The sequence below is a fragment of the Bos indicus x Bos taurus genome, chromosome 1, assembly GCF_003369695.1.
Source record: "Bos indicus x Bos taurus breed Angus x Brahman F1 hybrid chromosome 1, Bos_hybrid_MaternalHap_v2.0, whole genome shotgun sequence".
In the NCBI taxonomy this organism is placed as follows: domain Eukaryota; kingdom Metazoa; phylum Chordata; class Mammalia; order Artiodactyla; family Bovidae; genus Bos; species Bos indicus x Bos taurus.
The window spans coordinates 81,280,960-81,302,309 of NC_040076.1; the positions used below are offsets into that span (position 1 = coordinate 81,280,960).

The 21,350-nt window shown below is 46.3% G+C and overlaps 1 protein-coding gene across 5 annotated transcripts in view; it reads left to right on the top strand.

The window, feature by feature from the left end:
* Nucleotides 1–13,262, top strand: part of IGF2BP2 (insulin like growth factor 2 mRNA binding protein 2) — a 170,182-nt gene extending 156,920 nt beyond the window's left edge. For 4 of the 5 annotated variants that reach the window (XM_027538878.1, XM_027538887.1, XM_027538895.1 and 1 more), the window contains 4 exons: nucleotides 3,749–3,823; nucleotides 9,550–9,681; nucleotides 10,022–10,135; nucleotides 11,414–13,262. In XM_027538878.1, the coding sequence (XP_027394679.1) occupies nucleotides 3,749–3,823; nucleotides 9,550–9,681; nucleotides 10,022–10,135; nucleotides 11,414–11,506 (414 nt within the window). In that variant the 3' untranslated portion in view covers nucleotides 11,507–13,262. Of the gene's footprint in view, nucleotides 1–3,748; nucleotides 3,824–8,252; nucleotides 8,336–9,549; nucleotides 9,682–10,021; nucleotides 10,136–11,413 lie in introns of those variants that run through there. The other variant, XM_027538912.1, reaches the window with a different exon arrangement.
* The last annotated feature ends 8,088 nt before the right edge of the window (nucleotides 13,263–21,350 follow it).

The following is a 21,350-nucleotide window of genomic DNA, read 5'->3' on the forward strand; positions in this document are numbered from 1 at the left end:
GGGTCAGGGAGGAAGGCCCCTTGATTCACGCAGCGCCCGAGCTCCGAGGTCACTGCAGTTCCATACCCACATCCTGCCTCCCAGAGCATAACGGGAAGAGTCGTCAGAGAAACTGAAAGGGGAGGATTATTCGGCCCTGGTCCTGCTCCAAGCCCGGCTATCAGCGCTGACTCACGGGCAGAATGCTGAGCACGTCCCAAGCCTCATGAAACACTTTCGGAAACAGAGTTTCCGTTGTTACGTAAAATAATTCGCTGCCATGGGACAACCCGGAATTCCGAACAAGAAGTCTCATGACTTGGAGAGAAAGAATGCTTACACTTTCTCCCCAAGAAGAGCTGGAATTTCTCCCACAGCAAGTGTGCTGGAGGAAGAAAAAACCTTGAGTGGTACAGAACAAGGACTGCAGTGAGACTGTGACAGAATGTTATGTAGGTAAAGCATTTTCCCTCACGGCCCTGTCGGTCTCACCCACGAAGTGCACAGACTGGAGGAGAGCCCGAGGGTGGGGGGTGACCAGTAGCAGAGCAGCTAGAGCCTTTGCACCCAGCAGGCTTGTTGCAGGTGAGACCCAGCCCAGGTAGCACAGGCTGTGCTGGGCCCACCCTCCATGTGGGACAGGTAGGGTCTGGACAGCCACTGTGCTGGCTGCATACTGAGAGGTCGGGCCCTGTGGTCTGAGATGCAGTGCAAGAGACAGAAACAATTTCAACTAGAAGGGACTTGAAGAACTGTCTCATTAAATCCTATTTCCACTGAGAAAAGTGAGTTGGAAAGAGGGAACAGGCCACAGCAAGGCTTAGATAGCAGCTCTGCTGAATTGTAGGCTACGGGGCACCTCCTGGGGCTGACTGCAGCAATGACTCTCCACTTGCCCTTGCCCCTAAGGAACCAGGGCCCAGTGTTTGGTTGACATGTCGACGGCCACAAAGCTAAAGCCTATGAGAGCTGAGATTGGACCAGGCTCTCCTGTCTCTGGTCCAGTGTTTTCTCACTATAGCACTCTGAATGCTCGATCAGTCATTCCAGCAAGCCTTCAGGAAAGTAGAGAAGGATCGACCCCTTGGACTTCCCCTGAGCCTCCCCATAGTCGCTCGGTATCCCAGCAGCATTGAGTGGTAGTGTGACTTCTGTGCTGGACAGAGACCACGGGGCTGGGCCAGGAACAGAATGGGCTCTGGCTCTCTAGAGCAGCAGGAGAGAGAAGAAACCAGGGAAGCCAAGCATTTGCGAGACATATTTCCTACTTCTTAAAATTGATCGGGTTTTTGCTAGTTTTATCTTGACGGGTCTCTGACAGCATGTCTCTAAAGGTGATGATCTCGCCTGCTCTGGAGAACCACTCCCATCCTGCCCTGCTGGTCTTGAGGCCACGCCTAGAGGCACATCGATGCTGCCGGGGCAGGGGCCAGCCTTACACTAACGTGTGGGAGCACAGTGCTGGAAGGTGGTGGGCTGAGTTGGGACCGTGTGGTACACGTAAGAGATGCTTCCGTCACAGGCGAGAGCGGAGACCTCATCACCTGCTCAGCCTGCGGAGCCTCTTGATGGCGGGTTTAAGAATGTCACACACAACTCCCAGTCCCCACTCCAGCCCTGCTCACCCGTGATCTTGATGATCACCCCATCTTTCTGTGTCTCATCTGCTTCAGTCATAGAATGGGGTCCTCATCACAGAGCCTCTGGGGTGTTTGCCTGCAGAGTGCCATTCCAGAAGTGCAGCTGCACACGTGTGGCTCTCAGTGCCAGGCTGGGCTGGGAATGCCGGATAGAGGACAGATGACTTTCTTTCAGAATTGGAGCAAGGTGGCTGTGAGAACTGATCGGGTCAACACGATGGGGGAATTAGCCTTTCTCAGTTTGGGTGGATAAGAGCTGGGAACCACTGTGCCCATGCTTTGTCACTCTCATTCACCCTTGCACACAAGGAGCGGATTTAATGCCACCTATGGATCTATGGGCTTCCCTGGTGGCTCAGAGGTTAAAGCGTCTGCCTGCAAGGCGGGAGACCTGGGTTCAATCCCTGGGTCGGGAAGATCCCCTGGAAAACGAAATGGCAACCCACTCCAGTATTCTTGCCTGGAGAATCCCATGGACAGAGGAGCCTGGTAGGTTACAGTCCACAGGGTCACAAAGAGTCGGACACAACTGAGCGACTTCACTCCACTGTGGATCTAGAAGTAGAGACACGGGTTCCCGCCAGTGATCTTTTTTTTTTTTTTTTTTTAAGATTTTTTTTCTTTTTTTGATGTGGACCATTTTTAAAGCCTTTATTGAACTTGTTCCAATGTTGCTTCTGCTTTATGTTTTGGTCTTTTGACCACAAGGCATGTGGGATCAGCTCCCTGACCAGGGACTGAACCTGCACCCCTGCACTGGAAGGTGAAATCTTAACCACTGGACTGCCCCCTCACCAGTGATCTGTGCTACGGCCTGCTGGAAGCTCTCAGTCCCCTGGACACATCTGCGTTTTTTAGCTGAGGCTGCAGCCCTGAGGTTGGAGGCTGGCAGGCAGTCTGCCCGCAGCAGAGGGAAGATCCTCCAAGAAGCTCTGATGGGTGACGAGTGTCTCACGTTCACCCTCATACCACTAAGTAGTCAGGGCCAGATCCTCCTTGAGGCCTCGAGAAGGGTCTCCCCTTCCAGAGTGGGCACAGGTCAGAGCAGGCCTTGGCTCTGTCTTCACAGCAAAGCTGGAAAAGTGACACGGGACCCTGAGGCCTGCAGATGCAGCCTGGCTTAGGACGTGTAGAGAGAAAAGTAAATTAAACCCTGTGGAGGCGGAGGTCTTTTGAAGGCAGCTTGAGACTCAGACACAGTGGTTCAGAGACGGTGACTTCAGACACACCCCGTTAGTGGTGCATCACATTCATGCTGAACAGTTCAGGTCAGTCTTGGGGATGGTGTCTCTGGACCGTGCATACAACCTCATGAGGTGCATTTGTGTACTAACCTGGCTCATCCTAAACACCCAGTGTACTTTTAACTCAGTTTAAAGTAACTTTACAGGAGTTCCCTGGTGGTCCAGTGGTTAGGATCCTAAGCTTCTACTGCAAGGGACATGTGTTCGGCCCCTGATGGGGAACTGAGATCTGAAAACTATGCAGTATGACCTAAATAAATAAAAGTAACTAATTTTGCTACAATGGGGAATATATAAAGAGGTTATAACCAAAAAATGTGTACTTGGTCCATCTTGAGTTGTGTTAATGTCAGACTGAGACAGAGCGCTAGGTTTCCAGCTTGCCAGGTTCAACCAGGTTCCACCTGTGGGGAGAGGTGGGTGTGCAGAGCACCCTGGACCCGGGTGTCCTCATGCTTGCTCAGGCACCATCACAGTCCTAGGCACGCCTGCTCTAGTTCAGTTGCCACCAGCAGCCAAGAAAGAGAGCCAAGAGGCCCTTTCCTGCAGACTGGCTCGACTGAACAACTCTGTTGACCAGCCCTTCCTCGCCTCTGGGCCCTGGGTGGGCTAGAGGGCTTCTTGGTGAAGAGGTTGGTCACTGCTGGGGTTGGGGACAGGGATAGGCAGTAACTAGTAACCTGCTTCCCACCTGAATTTGATCCTGGGTACTAATGTCATTTCTCCTAAGACCCAGGGTGGAAGCAGCAGGCTCAGAGTCCCGGGTGCAAAGGCAGGAGTCCCGTAATCTCTTGCTAGTAGGGGTGCCACCCACTTAAACGAGGAGAAGGGGCGCAGGGAACAGCACCAAGCAGCAGCATCTCCCTCTTGCTTTGTGAACTGCAGATCGCCCCAGCAGAAGGCCCAGACGTCAGTGAAAGGATGGTCATCATCACCGGCCCACCTGAAGCTCAGTTCAAGGTCAGTGCCAAGAACCCCCTCAGTCCTTAGCGCAGGGCTGCCTGTTAGGGGCGCTGAGGACCTTTAGCAAGTGCAGCTGCCCCAGAGGCAGCTTCAGGCTCTTCTTTGGAGGCTCCATCCTATCTTCATTTCCCTTCCTGCAGTAGTCTCTGACCCACCCTGTCTTCCCCGCCTCCAGGCTGTGCCCTCTACATGGAGCCCTCCTTCCCTTCTCTCCTGTGAAAAGTGGACTGTTAGTGCCCAGTTCAGATAGCACCCCCGCAGGAACATCTCTGATCCCTTGGCCATGGTTTTGAAGATGGAGCATAAACACAGGGTGTGAGGGGAAACAGCAGCTTGTTGGAAGTGTGTGGAGGCGTGCGTTCCTTTATTTCATACTGGAGGACAGTTTTCCAATGCTGTGTTAGTCTCAGGTGTTCAGTTACACACATGCATGTATCCATTCTTTCTCAGGTGGTTTTCCCACGTAGGTTATTACATAATGTTGAGCAGAGTTCCTTGTGCTATACAGTAGGTCTTTGTTGACATATGATAATCCCAAACTCCTAATTTATCTCCCCACCCCTAATTCCTCCCTTGGTAACCATGTTTGTTGTCCGTGAGCCTGTTTCCTTGTTTTGTAAATAAGTTTACTTGTATCACTTTTTTAGATTCCACATATAAGTGATATCATATATGTGTCTCTGGTTTACTTCACTTAATATGATCATCTCTAGGTCCATCCATGTTACTGCCAGTGGTATTTATTCTTTTGTAAATGGGCTGAGTAACATCCCACTGTGTGTGTGTGTGTATGTGCATCACTTGGTTGGAGCATTTAATCCTTCTACATTTAAGGTAATTATCAATATGTATGTTCTTATTGCCATTTTGTTAATTGTTTCGGGTTTGTTTCTGTAAGTCTTTTTTCTTCCCTTCCTCTTTTGTTCTCTCACAATTGATGACTATCTTTAGTGTTGCGTTTGGACTGCTTTTTCTTTTTTGTGTATCTATTATAGATTTTTTGGTTTTTACATAGCAGTCTTTATATACACAACACTGTTTAATAAAGTTGCTGATCTAATTTCAAATGCCTTTCCAATGTCCTGCATTTGTGCTCTCCTCGTGATGACTGCTTTTGATGCTGTATTTGTGTATGAATGGTTTCCCACCTTTACTCTATGTTTGTCTTTACTGGTGAACTTGCCCATTCATAATTTTCTTGTTTCTAGTTGTGGGCTTTTCCACCTAAAGAAGTTCCTTTAGCATTTGTTATAAAGTAGTGAATTCTCTTAGCTTTTGCTTATCTGTAAAGCTTTTGACTTATTCATTGATTCTGAATGAGAGCCTTGCTGGCTATCCTTTGTTGTAGGTTTTTCCCTTTCATCACTTCATTTTCTCAGGCCCTTTCTCTCTCTCATCTTCTTCTAGAACCCCTATAAAGTGAATGCTGGTACACTTAGCGTTGCCTCAGAGGTCTCTTAGACTTGCTCATTTCTTTTCATTCTTTATTCTGTTCCACAGTGTGATTTTCACCAGTCTCCCAACTCACTTATTCATTCTTCAGCATCAGTCCTTCCAATGAATATTCAGGACTGATTTCCTTTAGGATGGACTGGCTGGATCTCCTTGCAGTCCAAGGGACTCTCAAGAGTCTTCTCCAACACCACAGTTCAAAAGAATCAATTCTTTGGTGCTCAGCTTTTTTTTATAGTCCAGGCCTCACATCCATACATGACCACTGGAAAAACCAAAGCTTTGACTAAATGGACCTTTGTTGGCAAAGTAATGTCTCTGCTTTTTAATATGCTGTCTAAGTTGGTCATAACTTTTCTTCCAAGGAGAAAGTGTCTTTTAATTTCATGGCTGCAGTCACCATCTGCAGTGATTGTGGAGCCCCTCAAAATAAAGCCTGTCACTATTTCCATTATCTCCCCATCTATTTGCCATAAAATGATCAGACCAGATGCCATGATCTTAGTTTTCTGAATGTTGAGTTTTAAGCCAACTTTTTCAATCTTCTCTTTCACTTTCATCAAGAGACTCTTTAGTTCTTCACTTTCTGCCATGAGTGTAGTGTCATCTGCATATGAGGTTATTGATATTCCTCCCAGCAATCTTGATTCCAGCTGTGCTTCATCCAGTCCAGCGTTTCTCATGATGTACTCTGCATATAAGTTAAATAAGCAGGGTGACAATATACAGCCTTGATGTACTCCTTTCCCAATTTGGAACCAGTCTGTTGTTCCATGTCCAAGTCTAACTGTTGCTTCTTGATCTGCATACAGATTTCTCAGGAGGCAGGTCAGGCAGTCTGGTATTCCCATCTCTTTCAGAATTTTCCACAGTTTGTTGTGATCCACACAGTCAAAGGCTTTGGCATAGACAATGAAGCAGAAATAGATGTTTTTCTGGAACTCTCTCGCTTTTTTAATGATCCAACGGATGTTGACAATTTGATCTCTGGTTCCTCTGCCTTTTCTAAATCCAGCTTGAACATTTGGAAGTTCACAGTTCTCATACTGTTGAAGCCTTGCTTGGAGAATTTTGAGCATTACTTTACTAGTGTGTGAGATGAGGGCAATTGTGTGGTAGTTTGAGCATTCTTTGGCATTGCCTTTCTTAGGGATTGGAATGAAAATTGACCTTTTCCAGTCCTGTAGCCACTGTTGAATTTTCCAAATTTGCTGGCATATTGAGTGCAGCACTTTCACAGCATCATCTTTTAGGGTTTGAAATAGCTCAACTGGAATTCTATCACCTCCACTAGCTTTGTTCATAGTGATGCTTCCTAAGGCCCACTTGACTTCACATTCCAGGCTATCTGGCTCTAGGTGAGTGATCACATCATTGTGGTTATCTGGGTCATGAAGATCTTTTTCGTATAGTTCTTCTGTGTATTCCTGCCACCTCTTCTTAATATCTTCTGCTTCTGTTAGGTCCATACCATTTCTGTCCTTTATCGAGCCAATCTTTGCATGAAATGTTCCCTTGGTATCTCTGATTTTCTTGAAGAGATCTCTAGTCTTTCTCATTCTGTTGTTTTCCTCTATTTATTTGCACTGATTACTGAGGAAGGCTTTCTTATCTCTCCTTGCTATTCTTTGGAACTCTGCATTCAAATGGGTATATCTTTCCTTTTCTCCTTTGCCTTTCACTTCTCTTCTTTTCACAGCTATTTTTAAGTCCTCCTCAGACAACCATTTTGCCTTTTTGCACTTCTTTTTCTTGGGGATGGTCTTGATCCCTGCCTCCTGTACAATGTTATGAACCTCTGTCCATAGTTCTTCAGGCACTCTATCAGATCTAATCTCTTGAATCTATTTCTCATTTACACCGTATAGTCACAAGGGATCTGATTTAGTTACCTGAATGGTCTGGTGGTTTTCCCTACTTTCTTCAATTTAAGTCTGAACTTGGCAATACGTTCAGGATCTGAGCCACAGTCAGTTTGTTTTTGCTGACTGTATATAGTTTCTCCATCTTTGGCTACAAAGAATACTATCAATCTGATTTCGGTATTGACCATGTGGTGATGTCCATGTGGAGAGTCTTCTCTACCTTCAGGTAGATTGCCTGTCTTGATTTCATTTAGTTGTTGTTCTTGGGTTTTATCTTGTTCCTTCTTCTGGAACATACTTCTCTGCTGTCTCATTGTGTATTTGTGGTCTCCCTTCTGTAGGCTGCTGGATTGTAGTTCTTGCTTCTCATGTCTGCCCCCTGACGGGTGAGGTTGGTTCAGGGGTTTGTACAGGCTTCCTGGTGGTAGTGACTGGTGCCTGCCAGCTGGGGGATGGGGCTGGCTCTTGTGGGCAGGGCCATGTCAAAGGGCATGTCTTGAGGTGCCTGTGGACTCAGGACAGCTTTAGGCATTGTGTCGGTTGATTGCTGGGGCTGTGTTCCCAGCCTGTTGGTTGGCCTGAAGCACTGGAGCTTGCAGGCTATTGGGTGCGGCCAGGTCTCAGTACCAAATGGTGACCTCCAGGAGAGCTCACATTGAGGAATATTCCCTGGGGCCTCCACTACCAGTGTCCTTGCCCCACAGTGGGCCACAGCCAATCCCTGCCTCTCCAGGAGACTCTCCAAAACCTACAGGTAGGTCTAACTGGGGCTCCTGTGGAGTCACTGCTTTGCCTTGGGTCCCAGGGCACATGAAGCCTCGTGTGCACCCTCCAAGAGTGGAGTCTCTGCTTCCCTCAGTCCTGTGGAGCTCCTGCACTCAAGTGCCTCTGGCCCTTCAAAGCCAAATGCTCTCGAGACTCCTCCTCAGGATGCCAGACGCCCATCTGGGGAGCCTGGCGTGGGGCTCAGAACTCTCACTCCTCTGGGAGAACCTCTGCAGTATAATGAGTTTCCAGTTTGTGGGTGGCCTGGTGGGTATGGGATTTGGTTATATCGTGACAGCACCCTTCCTGCCATCTTGTTGTGGCTTCTTTGTTTTCGGATGCAGATTATCTTTTTGGAAAGGTTCCAGTCTTTTTGTTGATGGTTGTTCAGCAGTTGGTTGTGATTTTGGTGTTTTCGTGAGAGGAGGTGAGCTCAAGTCCTTCTGTTACTACTCTCTCAGCTGTCTCCCTTCTCCTGCAGTATTTTGTTTTTACCTTTTCACCCCTAGAAAAATTACAAATTGAGTTTTCTAAAAGAAACATATTTATAAAATATAATTCATATTAAAAATATTTAAAATGTGTCTGAGAAAAAAATTAACACATGTATAAATGTTCAAGAACAATAGTCCTTCAACTCATAATGGATAAACAAAATGTGGTATAACGACGTAATAGGATATCAGTCAGCCATGAAAAGAGTGAAATTCTGATGCGCACTACATCATAGGTGAGCCTAGAAAACATTCCATCCAGTGAGAGAAGGAAGACACAGCGGGCCACATATGGTATATTCCATTTATGTGAAACATCAGAAAAGGCAAATCCGTGCAGATAGAAGTACTTTAATGGTTGCCAGGGACTAGAGAGGAGGAACTGGGACTGTCTGCCAATAGGCACGGGTTTTATCTGGGGGAATGGGATAGAAACATTCTGAATAGTGGTGGTGGTTGCACAACGTAATGAACGTCCTAAAAACCACTGGAGTGTACACTTGAAAGGGCAGAATTTTAGGTTATGTAAGTTCTATCTCAGTTTTTTTTTTTAAATCCTTTTAGGGGTTTCCCTGGCAGTCCAATGGTTAAGACTCTGTGTTACCACTGCATGGGGCACAGGTTTGACCCCTGGTCAGGAAACAAATCTCATATGCTGAGCAGTGCAGCCATTAAATAAATAAATACTTTTTAAGTTCTTCAAATTCTAACCAGAACAATAAGCTCTTGGCTACACTACCTCTGGAGTTAGGTATCAGAAAGCAAATCCTGTCACCACCACCCTTGCCTCCATCCTTTAATAACAGACTTATGAACATACTATGGGTGGGAGGAAGTTAACAATTCCCTGAACAAATTCATTCAAGCAAATATTTATAGGTGCTCAGGATACAAAGACTACAGGTAGTTCCACCCTGTCCCTGCACACAGAAAGCTCCCTGTGCGATCGTGTGCAAACCTGAAGACACAGGAGTGTCTATGCATGTCTGCAGGGTGCACTTGTTGGGTGTGGAAGGCGTGTGCCCACCGGGTCTGAGCCAGCAGAGCGGGCCCTGGTGAGCATGGGGCCGGGGTTGTGCCATGCCTTGGACTCACCAGTTCCCACAGCAGTACTGCTAAAGCAGGTTGACATGTCTTGCTCTCTCAGGCCCAGGGGCGGATCTTTGGGAAACTAAAAGAAGAAAACTTCTTTAACCCCAAAGAGGAGGTGAAGCTGGAAGCCCACATCCGAGTGCCCTCCTCTACAGCCGGCCGTGTGATCGGCAAGGGCGGCAAAACCGTGAGTGTGCTCTGAGCTGGCTTCATCTCCTGGCCTGACTTCCCTCAGACTGGCACCCCTGACTCTCCTGGGACAAAAATGTAATCTGCATCATCCCAAGCTGAGGGCCTCAGATCCACAGTGCTGAGCCAGACCCCGAGAAACCAGGGTCCTGAGTCCAGACACGCTGCATCTAGGCTACACGCTGGGAAGTGAAGACAGGGAGCCACCTCCTGCCCCTGTAAACCCACACACACAGCAGCGGGAAAGAGTAGGGAGCAGAGTTCCACCCAGGTCCTCGGACATGCCTTGGAGACTGCAATGAAGTGAGTCACACGTTTTTTCGTTTCTTCCTCCACAGGTGAATGAACTGCAGAACTTAACCAGTGCAGAAGTCATCGTGCCTCGTGACCAAACACCAGATGAAAATGAGGAAGTGATTGTCAGAATTATCGGGCATTTCTTTGCCAGTCAGGTACCTGTGCTGTGAGCGTCCAGTCTCTCCTGCTAATCTCTTTTCAAGTCTCTAAGCTCTTGGTGACCTGTCGGGTGGCCCCAGGCCCTGCGCACGCCCCTGCCCTGACCCCCATGCACAGATGGAACGGGGCAGGGGCGACCACTCCTCAGCTTACTGCTGCTCTCCTAGCTCTGCTAGAGCAGGCTGAGGAAGGGCGCAGAGCTTTGGAATCAAGCGAGTACAGTTCAGCCTCTCAAATGCTGGACTGCGAGCTCTTGCGTTCCCTCATCCTCCTGACCAGGCCTCAGTCACAGCCTTTCCCTGCCTGGAGTCACTTACCAGGAAGTCCAAGGTCACCCTTGGACCCTGAGGACCAGCCTGGGTGCCACAATGACACTATTACAGGTTAAACACTCATCCCAGGAGACCCGTGTTTCTCTTTCCTCTCCTCTGCTGCACGACACCCCTCATTAGGACTCAGAGCTCCACACAGCTGCTGCTCGTCCAGGCAGAAGGGCCAGCCCCTCAGCATCATGTGACCTGGTTCTTTCTAATGCTTTGTTATGGATGGGGTGGGGGTGGGATAAAGCCGTCCAGTCCCAATCCTGAAGGAGCAGAGGCGGTCTCCACTGACACGGCAGGTGTGTCTGGGTTGTTAGCCCACGTTCCCAACGCCATGCTTTGCCAGGCCCTGTGATGCTGCTGCAGCCCCATGACCCACAGGCACCCTGAGACTCCCTACAGTCAGAGCCCGGCCACGCCACCCCTGTGGCTGTCCCCTCCCAGCCCTGGGCACAGGTCTCAATGGCAGGGCTCTCCTTGCAAAAGGAGCACCAGGGTGGGTGAGGGGGCAGGTGTGGGTTCATGTGTTTTCTCCACTTGTTCAGGGTGGAGTTAGTATCTGGGCCAGTTTCTCACTTTCTCCCCATGCCACTGACTGTCATATCCCCACTATATACCACACTCTAGGAAGGCGGGGGGGATGTTGGGGGGGCAGCATTGGACACTGGAGTGAGTGTAGCTGGGAGAGACGATGCTGTCTGACCTCTGCAGGGTCCTGAGTCACTGATGCCCTGGTTGTGGTTCCTGGGATCCCATTTTCTTACCTTCCACCTAGCAGCCTTGGAGTAGGGGTGGGGAACTCTGCCATTTTACTGAAATAGAGTCCAGATGACACTTCTCTGAGGTTACCACCTCCTCCCCCCAAGTCCCAAGCCCACTCCCCCACTCCCCTCTGCCTGTCCTCAGATCTGGGTTCCTTTTCTCCCCCCATCCCCTTCCTCTCCCTTGCTGCAGACTGCACAGCGCAAGATCAGGGAAATTGTACAGCAGGTGAAGCAGCAGGAGCAGAAATATCCTCAGGGAGTCGCCTCACAGCGCAGCAAGTGAGGCTCCCACAGGCACCAGCAAACAACGGATGAATGTAGCCCTTCCAACACCTGACAGAATGAGACCAAACACAGCCAGCCAGATCGGGAGCAAACCAAAGACCATCCTGAGGAATGAGAAGTCTGCGGAGGCGCCAGGGGCTCTGCAGAGGCCCTGAGGATCCGGGGGGCAGGAAGGGAGGCGGGAGGGCACTGTGTCGAGGCCCAGCCTCCCGCCTCCCCCGGGGCCTCTGCAGGCTTCGCAGCCATCCACTTCACCATCCACTCGGATCTCAACGCCCACCACGCTATCCCTTTTAGTTGAACTAACATAGGTGAACGCGTTCAAATCAAAGCAAAATTCACACCCTTTTCTTTTTGTGGAAAATTGTCTCTGTACATGTATGTACATATTAGAAGGGAAAGATGTTAAGATATGTGGCCTGTGGGTTACACAGGGTGCCTGCGGCGTTAATATATTTTAGAAATAATATATCAAATAACTCAACTAACTCCAATTTTTTAAAATCAATTATTAATTCTTTTTTCTTTTTCAAGAGAAAGCAGGCTTTTCTAGACTTTAAAGAATAAAGTCATCCTTTGGGAGGTCTAATGGTTTAGTAAGGAACTTCAAGGCCACCCACACAAAATTCACCTGGAGGGAAATCTCACCGAAAGGACACTCACAGCAGTTCTGGATCACCTGTGTATGTCAACAGAAGGGATACCGTCTCACTGAAGAGGAAACTCTGTCTCTCTTCATCCCTAACTCTCACACCCATTTCTCTTTGCTTCACAGGTTTTAAACTGGTTTTTGCATACTGCTATATAATTCTGTCTCTCTCTGTTTATCTCTCCCCCCGTCCCCTCTCCCTCCCTGTCTTCTCCATCCCCATTCTTTTTAATTCCCTCATCCCTCTGTCTCAATTCCCATATCTACGCACCCCCCAGGCAAAGCAGTGCTCTGAGTATCACATCACACAAAGGAACAAAAGCGAAACACACAAACCAGCCTCAACTTACACTTGGTTACTCAAAAGAACAAGAGTCAATGGTACTTGTCCTAGCATTTTGGAAGAGGAAAACAGGAACCCATCAAACCAACCAAACAAACAAAAGAAAAATTCCACAAAGAAAGAATGTATTTTGTCTTTTTACATTTTGGTGTATAAGCCATCAATATTCAGCGAAATGATTTCTTTCTTTTTAAAAAAAGTATGGAGGAAAATAGCAATTTACACGAGGTCGTTGGCCCAGGGCGTTAAATTTACAGATTTTTTTAACGAGAAAAACACACAAAAAAAGCTACCTCAGGTGTTTTTTACCTCAGCACCTTGCTCTTGTGTTTCCCTTAGAGATTTTGTAAAACTGATAGTTGGAGCATTTTTTTATTTTTTTAATAAAAATGAGTTGGAAAAAAAAAATCAACTGCCAGCCTGGAGAAGGTGACAGTCCAAGTGTGCAACAACTGTTCTGAATTGTCTTCCGCTAGCCAAGAACCTATATGGCCTTCTTTTGGACAAACCTTGAAATTGTTTAATAAAAAAAAAAAAAATAGATGACAAAGAAAAACAGAGAGAGAAAATATTGGAGATGTCCTGAATTTCAATAGGGTACGCGCCATTAGGGCTTTTTGCGCTAAAGGATGAACATGTACTGGTTTATGTGAACAAGCCATTTTACCACCAGACTGCAATGCCAGTTTCCTCTACTGCAAACAGTGTTCTGTGACAAAAACAAAAACAAACAAAAAAAAGAAATATATCCAGCTAACCAGATCCTGGTGTCTCAGTCTCTTATTTTACTAAGTATCGCCCACCCCTAGGCATCAGCTGAGTCCTGCCTGAGGGGACTGTGGGGAAACGGGGGGGCATGTGCCGTCAGGCCAGGGAAACTGCACTGGGGAGGCCGGCTTCTCCGGGCCTGTCTCAGGGAGCAGCTACACGAGGTCAGTGGTGGTCAGACTGTGCTCCTCAGGCCAGCAGCATCAGTCTCACCTGGGAACTTGGAAATGCAGACTCTCGGGGTCCACCTTGAGCCAGAAATTCTGAGGGTGGACAGTGGGTGTTTCAGGGAGCTCTCTGGGTGACTCCAGTGTGCACTGAAGTTTGAGAACCACAGGACTAGAGGGCTGGATACTGACTGTGTAGTAACTATGTAAGGCCAACTCCTATCTTAAAGAAACTTTTAAGCCTGGCCAGGCAAAGAGCTTATTTTTGTGTGAGGGAAAAGAAGAGAGACAACATGCCTGGCAACGGAAAGGACAAGGTACTTGCTTCACCCCACCCCTCCACAGAAGCCCCGTGTTACGGATTTCAGGAGATGGGGTGTGTAGGCCTGAACATCCCTTCCATCCTGCTCAGCTTCTCTCCTACTCTGCCTATTCTCTCTGGAGAATCTCGCTTCCTCCAACACGGAGCCATGGAAAGGAAGGATGGCAGAGGCTGTTTGCAAATTAGAAGAGGACTCCAGCACAGAGGGAGAGCTTAAGAATATAGGAAAAAGGATCAGTAGAATAGTTAGATGTTTGGAGAGGTTTCAACAAAGGAAATGATATGCTATAGACAAGGCATTTTGACAGGACAGGAAGCAAGGGTGGAAACACTGGACTTCTAAGGGAAGCAGGGAAAGCGGATAACCTGGCATCAACTAGGATGTAAATGACTCGGTGACTGAGTAGACAGAGGTTGGGTAAGGACTTAAGGAGTATGGAAAGCATTTGGCATAGTCTTATTCATGCACCCTGGGGAGGGACATTCATGTGAACGATGATGCGAGAAGCCCAGAACCTAAACTGTACATGCATGGAAATCTTTCACTGTCTTAAAGCCTAATGGAGATTTCTTTGACCTGCTAATATTTAACAACACTGCCACTGAGTCCCCTGATGTTTACTGTCAGTTGCTGCCTTTTATTTCCTCTCTACATTCCCCTTAAAGTGTTGGTGAATTAAAAACTTGAGACTTTACCATATGCGAGTTAATTTTCTCTTCTAGTTCACATCAGCCACATAAAGTCACTGTCTTTCTAGAAGCAACGAGTGCTCTTGTTCTGACTGATGTGGCCGGCAAGGATTGAAATCTCATGGAACAAAACAATATTCTAACTTGACCTTGATCCTTCTGTATTCTCTTGTAAAAGCAGGGATCCAGGGTCCTTGGTTTGCTCCCATTTTAGGATCTAATCTTCTCTCTGGGATGTGGCTGACAATAAACAGTGAAGAATATCCCCATTTGCCTCCAAAAACTTCTGATGATCAGGGCAAACTCCATAAAACCAAACTCAATCTGATCCCTATCCCAGTTCAACCATTTCCAATATGAAAGATTGCCTGACTTCTGTGACTCCTGAATGTCCCTGACCCTCCAACAGCCATAAAACTACTTCCAGTCACCCTCACTGAATCTGGCAAAACCTATTCTCAACTCTACATTCACAGCACAGCAGTACTGGGAAAGGACTATTGGGGTAATTTGATCCACTTTCCTAATAAGGAGTAGTGTCCTTTAAACTCTTTGCAGTGCTCAGTCACCCACCAGTGAGGGGAACCATGACTTCTAAGGCAGACAGTTACGTCGCCACACAGCCTAGCTTCGTAGATCTGTCTTCTCCTGGTAGGAAATCTCACCCTACAACCATCACGTGCCGAACCTGCTCCACATTGCTTAGGACAGCCCCCTAATGCCTGGAGACAGCTGCCTTGCCCTCCCTTCTCTCACTTCCTTCAGTCATCCTTCATCTCTAGGACTTGCTTTCTCAGCTCTGAAAAATCATGTGAAGGAATACAGCCCCCAGCTCCTTCATCCTACGCCCTCGAAAGCCACAGCAACTGCCGATTAGCATGGTAGGCCTTGCTCAGCAAACAGAGCAAGAGGCTGTGAAGAAAGCTAACTAGGGTGCAGCTCGGCTCTGCTCTGGGGCAGACTGAAGGCAGAAATGGGTGCCCCTTACCTTGTACCTGATCTTTACAGGTCTCACCTTCTCATCAGGAGAAAGAGAGCCCAGGCCCAGATATTTGCTCCCTGCTTGCCCAGTACACTAGCTACATAACTTTGTACACCTCATAGCCTCTTGGAGGCCTGTCTCCTCATCTAAAATAAATGTTTGAACACAACAAAGTCTCTGATTCTAACTGATGTATAAGAATAGACTTCCAAGTCAAAAATGGCCTCTATTTCTCATTAAACATCAAGAAAGAATAAAACAGACTCAACAAAAACAACTAAACACCAAAAAGCAAGGGAAATCAACAATAATTATAAGCTTTACAGAATTAGAATGGGAAACCTTCAATACACAGCATGGTCTAGTTTGACAGAATCACTTTTTAAAACGACAGGAAAATGCGTATTTGCCATCTCCAAGATGCACCACCACTTCCCCTTCCCACTGGATGGATGCAGATGTGGAGGTGAGAGCCATGCTGGAGCTGGGACAGCATCTCAAGACACAAAAGCCAAGTGCCAAGGAAAGTTCTCATAATCATGTACGTGAGACAGAAAATCTGATCTTTCTTAAGCCACTGTTAATATGGCCTTTGTTATAGCAACAAACTAACCTCTTAATACAACCATGCAAAAACTAAAGATCTAGATTTGGCATATCTTTTGGATAGAACTAAAATTCTAATTGGATACAGACCCCCTTCCCTCCCAAAAAGTTACTTACAAAACAACAAACAGAAATAAAGCTAGTTTCATTTATCTCTGTTCCACTACCAAAAGCCAGAGAGCAAGTTTTGAGGAGAAAAAGGGCCATGACTCAAGAATTTTTATACCCAGTCAAGTTCTCCATGTGTGAAAACTTCAGAAGAATTCCTATATGCAAGGATTCAGATAAGAGTACTCTGTATTTCTCTTGTAAATAAGTATATGAAAATGTTTCTAACTAAAAATGAAGCCAAATAAAACTCATGTTTAAACTAGATGTGAGCAATGAAACCAATTAAATATTTAAGTTGTTGTAAATATAAATTTAGAGCTGAATTACAACTCCATTTAAAACTGAATTTAAATACCAAAAATTATCCTTGGAGAGGAAGCAAAATAGTTATCATCATAATAAAGTTCCAAAATACATATTTTGTTAACAAAGATCAAACGTGTGAAATGTATATGAGGACACTGTTGGGGGGCGGCGGGGGTGGGGAGGGGAGAATGAAGGGTCATAAACACAACAAAAGCTGCTACCAGGAGCGCTGTGCTAGCAGCCAGCAGAAACCCGTCCCCTTTACTGAGCCCCACCCGGACTGTGTCCCGCTTTACCCAAGCGGTACGTGAGGCTGAGTTCTGGCCAAAGGGACGGGAGCTGAAGTGGCCTCTGCCGCTCCTGGCCCAGCCCATTGCCCTTTCCATGCTCTCCAGACAGTGGCTGGACGCTAAGGAGTGTAATGCTGTCAGGCAGGGGTTGACAACCCTTTTCTATCAACAGTAAGAGTAAATATTTTAGGCTTTGCGTGATATAAAATGATGCTACTCCTGGGGAGGAAAATTTGGCAAACTACATATGTTAGATATTTGTCCCAGCAGTCCCACTTCTAGGAAGCTATCCCAAAGATGACGTGTTAGCAGAAACAGAAAGTGACATGAACAAGGCACATGCAATGCAGCATTACGTGTAGCAGACTGAGAGCCTCAACATCCATCGTGAGGGGACCAGTAATGAACCATAGCACCCTCAAACAATGGATTATTAGGAAGTTGTAAAAGGAGCAGAAGAGTGAGGAGTAACATCAGGAATAAATTTTTTTAAAAAATCAAGAAGCCTAAGTAGTTTTAATATGCTATTTTTAGTGTTAAAAAAGAAATATGTGTGTGTGTGTGTATGTATGTATGTATATGTATTTTTCCCCCTAAAAGGGGACAGTTAGAAGCTAAAATAAAATTATCTACATAGAGAGAGAAAGGCAAAACTGAACGTTCTTTATTCCACACTTTTGCTCTTGGACTAATGTTTACGTCTTACATAATTTTAAAACATAAGCAAGAAGCAAATCCATAAACAGCAAAAGCAAATAAATCCAACTGTGTATCAACTTGATGGCATAATCCCTCAGGAGAAAACTGTCAAGTGATCTTAAAAATTAGAGTGATTTTCACTGTGATTCTCTAGTGGAATATTGTTTAAAAAGAATTACAAAGGAAACAAATTGTATTTAGTGGCCTTATTATTTGTTATCCTGGTATTAATGTTTTGAATTATTGTATTTCACAGGGTAAAATGAATAATTATGTTGATGTTAACAAAACTTTTAATGTTACAATGTAAAATAAAAAACCTTAAAATCTTAATATGAACTTAAAATCAGTAAAACAAGTATTCCCTAATCTGTTGTAAAGGCCTAGAAAGACCAATAATCCAATGATAATCAGCATTAATAGTGCCCAAATTCTGATCTCTAAAATTTCTCACTAAAATAAACCCTTTACTAAATGGCCAGCTCCAGGTCTAGAACAGGAAATGTGTAAGATGGGCCTTTATCATACCAATTAAGCAGGAAGTGTTCAAAATCAGACTTGTGGGGTTCTGTCAAAGGGACACTGTAACTTAAAATGGGGTAATTTGAACATCAAAGAGAATAAAATGAATCAAAACATCATAGGGCTTGGCCAAGGAGGACTAGGAAGACTGGGCTCACCTCCTCTCAAGGGCACTGCAAAATTACAATTTACAGAGCAATTATGAATGACAAGAACCAGAAGTCTAGCAGAAAAGATTTACAACTAAGGATACAAGGAAGGAACCACGAGACAGGAGGAGCAGAGCTGCAATATATCAAGACCCATACCCCTGGGCAGGTGATGCACAAATGGGAGGTTAATTACAACTGCAGAGGTTCTCCCCAAGGAGCAAGGGGTCTGAGCCCCACATCAAGCTCAACAACACTGGTACACTGAGATGAGCCCCCAGGATGTCTGGCACTGAAGGTTAGTGGGGCTTACTTTGGGGAGCTCTACACTCTTGAAGGGCACACACAAAATCACACGCTCCAAGACCCAGGGCAGAAGCAGTAATCTAAAAAGGAGCCTGGGTCACACCCATCTGCTGAACCTGGAGTCTCCTGGAGACGCCAGGAGCAACTGCAGCTCACCCTGGGGACAGACACTGGCAGCAGCCGTCTTTGCATGTGCCTTCTACCATGGGGTCACTGGTGCTGGCAAGTGCCATTTTGGAATCCTCATTCTAGCTTATCAGCCTCAGGAGCCAGCCCCACCCCCGCCCACCAGTCTGTAGACACAAGTACTGGGACACTTCAGGTCAAGTGACTAGCCAGGTGGGGACACAGCCCCACCCACGGGCAGCCAGGCTGCCTTAAGACCCCCTTAGCCCACAGTTGCCCCTGGACACAGCCCTGTCCACCAGAGGACCCAGGACCTGGCCCCGGACACCCAGTACACAGGTACGAGACTCAAGACCCTGCAGGCAGAGACACGGGACCCAGCTCTGCCCACCAGTGGGCCAACACTAACTCCAGGATCCAGTTTCATGCCCTGGTGGGTGGGCACCAGCACAGTATCTCTGGGATCCTGACCCCACCACCAGTGGGTGGACGGCAGGATCAGAACCACAGGGCCCCACAGCCTGCCTTGTCAGGAACGAGACAGCACACCAGCAGGGAGCACAGGCCCAGGAGACCCAAGCACTAGCCCTTTCCATCAGATGGCCAACACCACCTCTGAGACACCATGGACTACTCAGCCAGCTACTCTAGAATCCAATCCTGCACCCTAGTGGGTCAGCACTAGCCCTGAGACACCCCAGAACCCAAAACAAGCCAAGGGACTGGCCCCACCCACCAGCCAGCACGATATTTAGGAACACTGACTCTGCAACCAACCCTGCTAAACCCGGCTCTGCCCAAGAGCCACCACTAGCCCAGGGCTCCTCGGGGTTCTGTAGCCAGCCACATGACATGGCCCTACCAAAGATGATCAAAGGAGAAGAATGGATGAACAAAGGGAGAAGTTAGACGTTTTGGGGAATTCCCTGGTGGTCCAGTGGTTAAGACTTGACACCATCACTGCTGGGGCTTGGGTTCGATCCCTGGTCAGGGAACTAAGATCCAACAGGCTGTGCAGTCCACCCCACCCCCTCCAAAAACGTCAGAAGTTTTAAACAAAATGTACATAAAAATACAAAACTAAACCTTTTTAATCTGACAGTACAGTACCTTGAAAAGTACAGTAGTGCAGTACAACAGCTGGCACACAGGAGCTGGCACTGAGTAAACAGTCAAGACTGGAGGACAGGGAGGAGGCGGGAGACAGTAGAGCTGAGGGCCGGTCAGCAATAGACGGTGGAGGGCAAGCTGCAATCTCACTCACGCCTGATGGCCGAGAACCCATGTTCACAACTTCAAAAGCTCGCACTTGAAGGTTCGTATGCAGTGGACTTACTGTATTGTCAAAATGACCATAGTATCCAAGACAATCCATGGATTCAGTGCAATCCCTACCAATCTTGAAAAGGAAGAACAGAGTCAGAGGTATCTTGCTCCTTGACTTCAGACTATACACAAAGCTACAGTAATCAAGTTGTTAGTCACTCAGTCATGTCTGACTCTTTGTGACCTCATGGATTACAGCCCACCAGGTTCCTCTGTCCATAGGATTTTCCAGGCAAGAATACTGGAGTGGGTTGCCATTCCCTTCTCTAGAGGATCTTCCCAACCCAGGAATCAAACCCAGGTCTCCTGCACTGCAGGCAGATTCTTTACCATCTGAGCTACCAGGGAATGTATTGATACAACAGACACATAGATCAGTGGAACAAAAAGAGCCCAGAAATAAATCTACACACCTATAGTTAGTTTACAACAAAGGAGGCAAGAATACACAATGGAGAAAAGATGATCTCTTCAATAAGTGGTGCTGAGAAAACTGGACAGTTGTATGTAAAAGCATGAAATTAGAACATTTTCTCAAATGATATATAAAAATAAACTAAAAATTAACTCAAGCCCTACATGTAAAACTAGAAACCATAAACTCCTAAAAGAAAATATAGACAGAACACTCTTGGACATAAAACAGAGCCAACGTTATTTTGGATCTGCCTCCTAAAGCAAAGGAAACAAAAGCAAAAATAAACAAATAGGATCTAACTAAACTTAAAACATTAAAAACAGCAAAGGAAACCATCAACAACAACAAAAAAGCCTTAAAAAAAAAAAAGACAACCTAATGAATAGATACATTGTATAGCACAGGGAATATAGCTAATATTTTATATTAATAAAGAAATGTTTTAAAACCATATTTTTCCTAGATGAAGTACATTTCAGGGTAACCAAATTAGCTGATTAGATTTTACTTTATAGAAGAATTCAAAGTAATTAACCATAGAGGGATGTCAGAATTAGAAAATCACCATTTTGTACCTGTTAATAAAAGAGCATCAATTATGTTTAAAAAAAACTTAAGACCAAGAGGAGAAAGATGAATAGGCACTCTTATAGCCTGAATTAGAGACCTTAGCACCAGTAAGTGGATGCATGTGATGCAAGACAGTAAGACAAATAATGAAGGACCCTTGCGAAATAAATTCAACCTGAAGCTGATCAAGCCTCTAGATCAAGCCTACCAGTTGATATGAAATACAAGAGACAGAGGAAACCGTTAACCACCACCAAGGCGCTATAAGCCAAATCTAGAAGTGAATTTTCCACAGAAACACTCAGTTTCTCTAATAACTAACAGCACAAGGAAAGGGATTACTACTGACTGAAAAAGACTCAAGAGAGAGAATAACCAACGGCAATGTGTACTTTTTACTGGATCCCATATTAGTGCTCTGAGACTGCTCTAACTACCAAAGATTTGATGGATGATTAAACAGCAGAAATTGATTCTCTCAGTTTTGGAGCC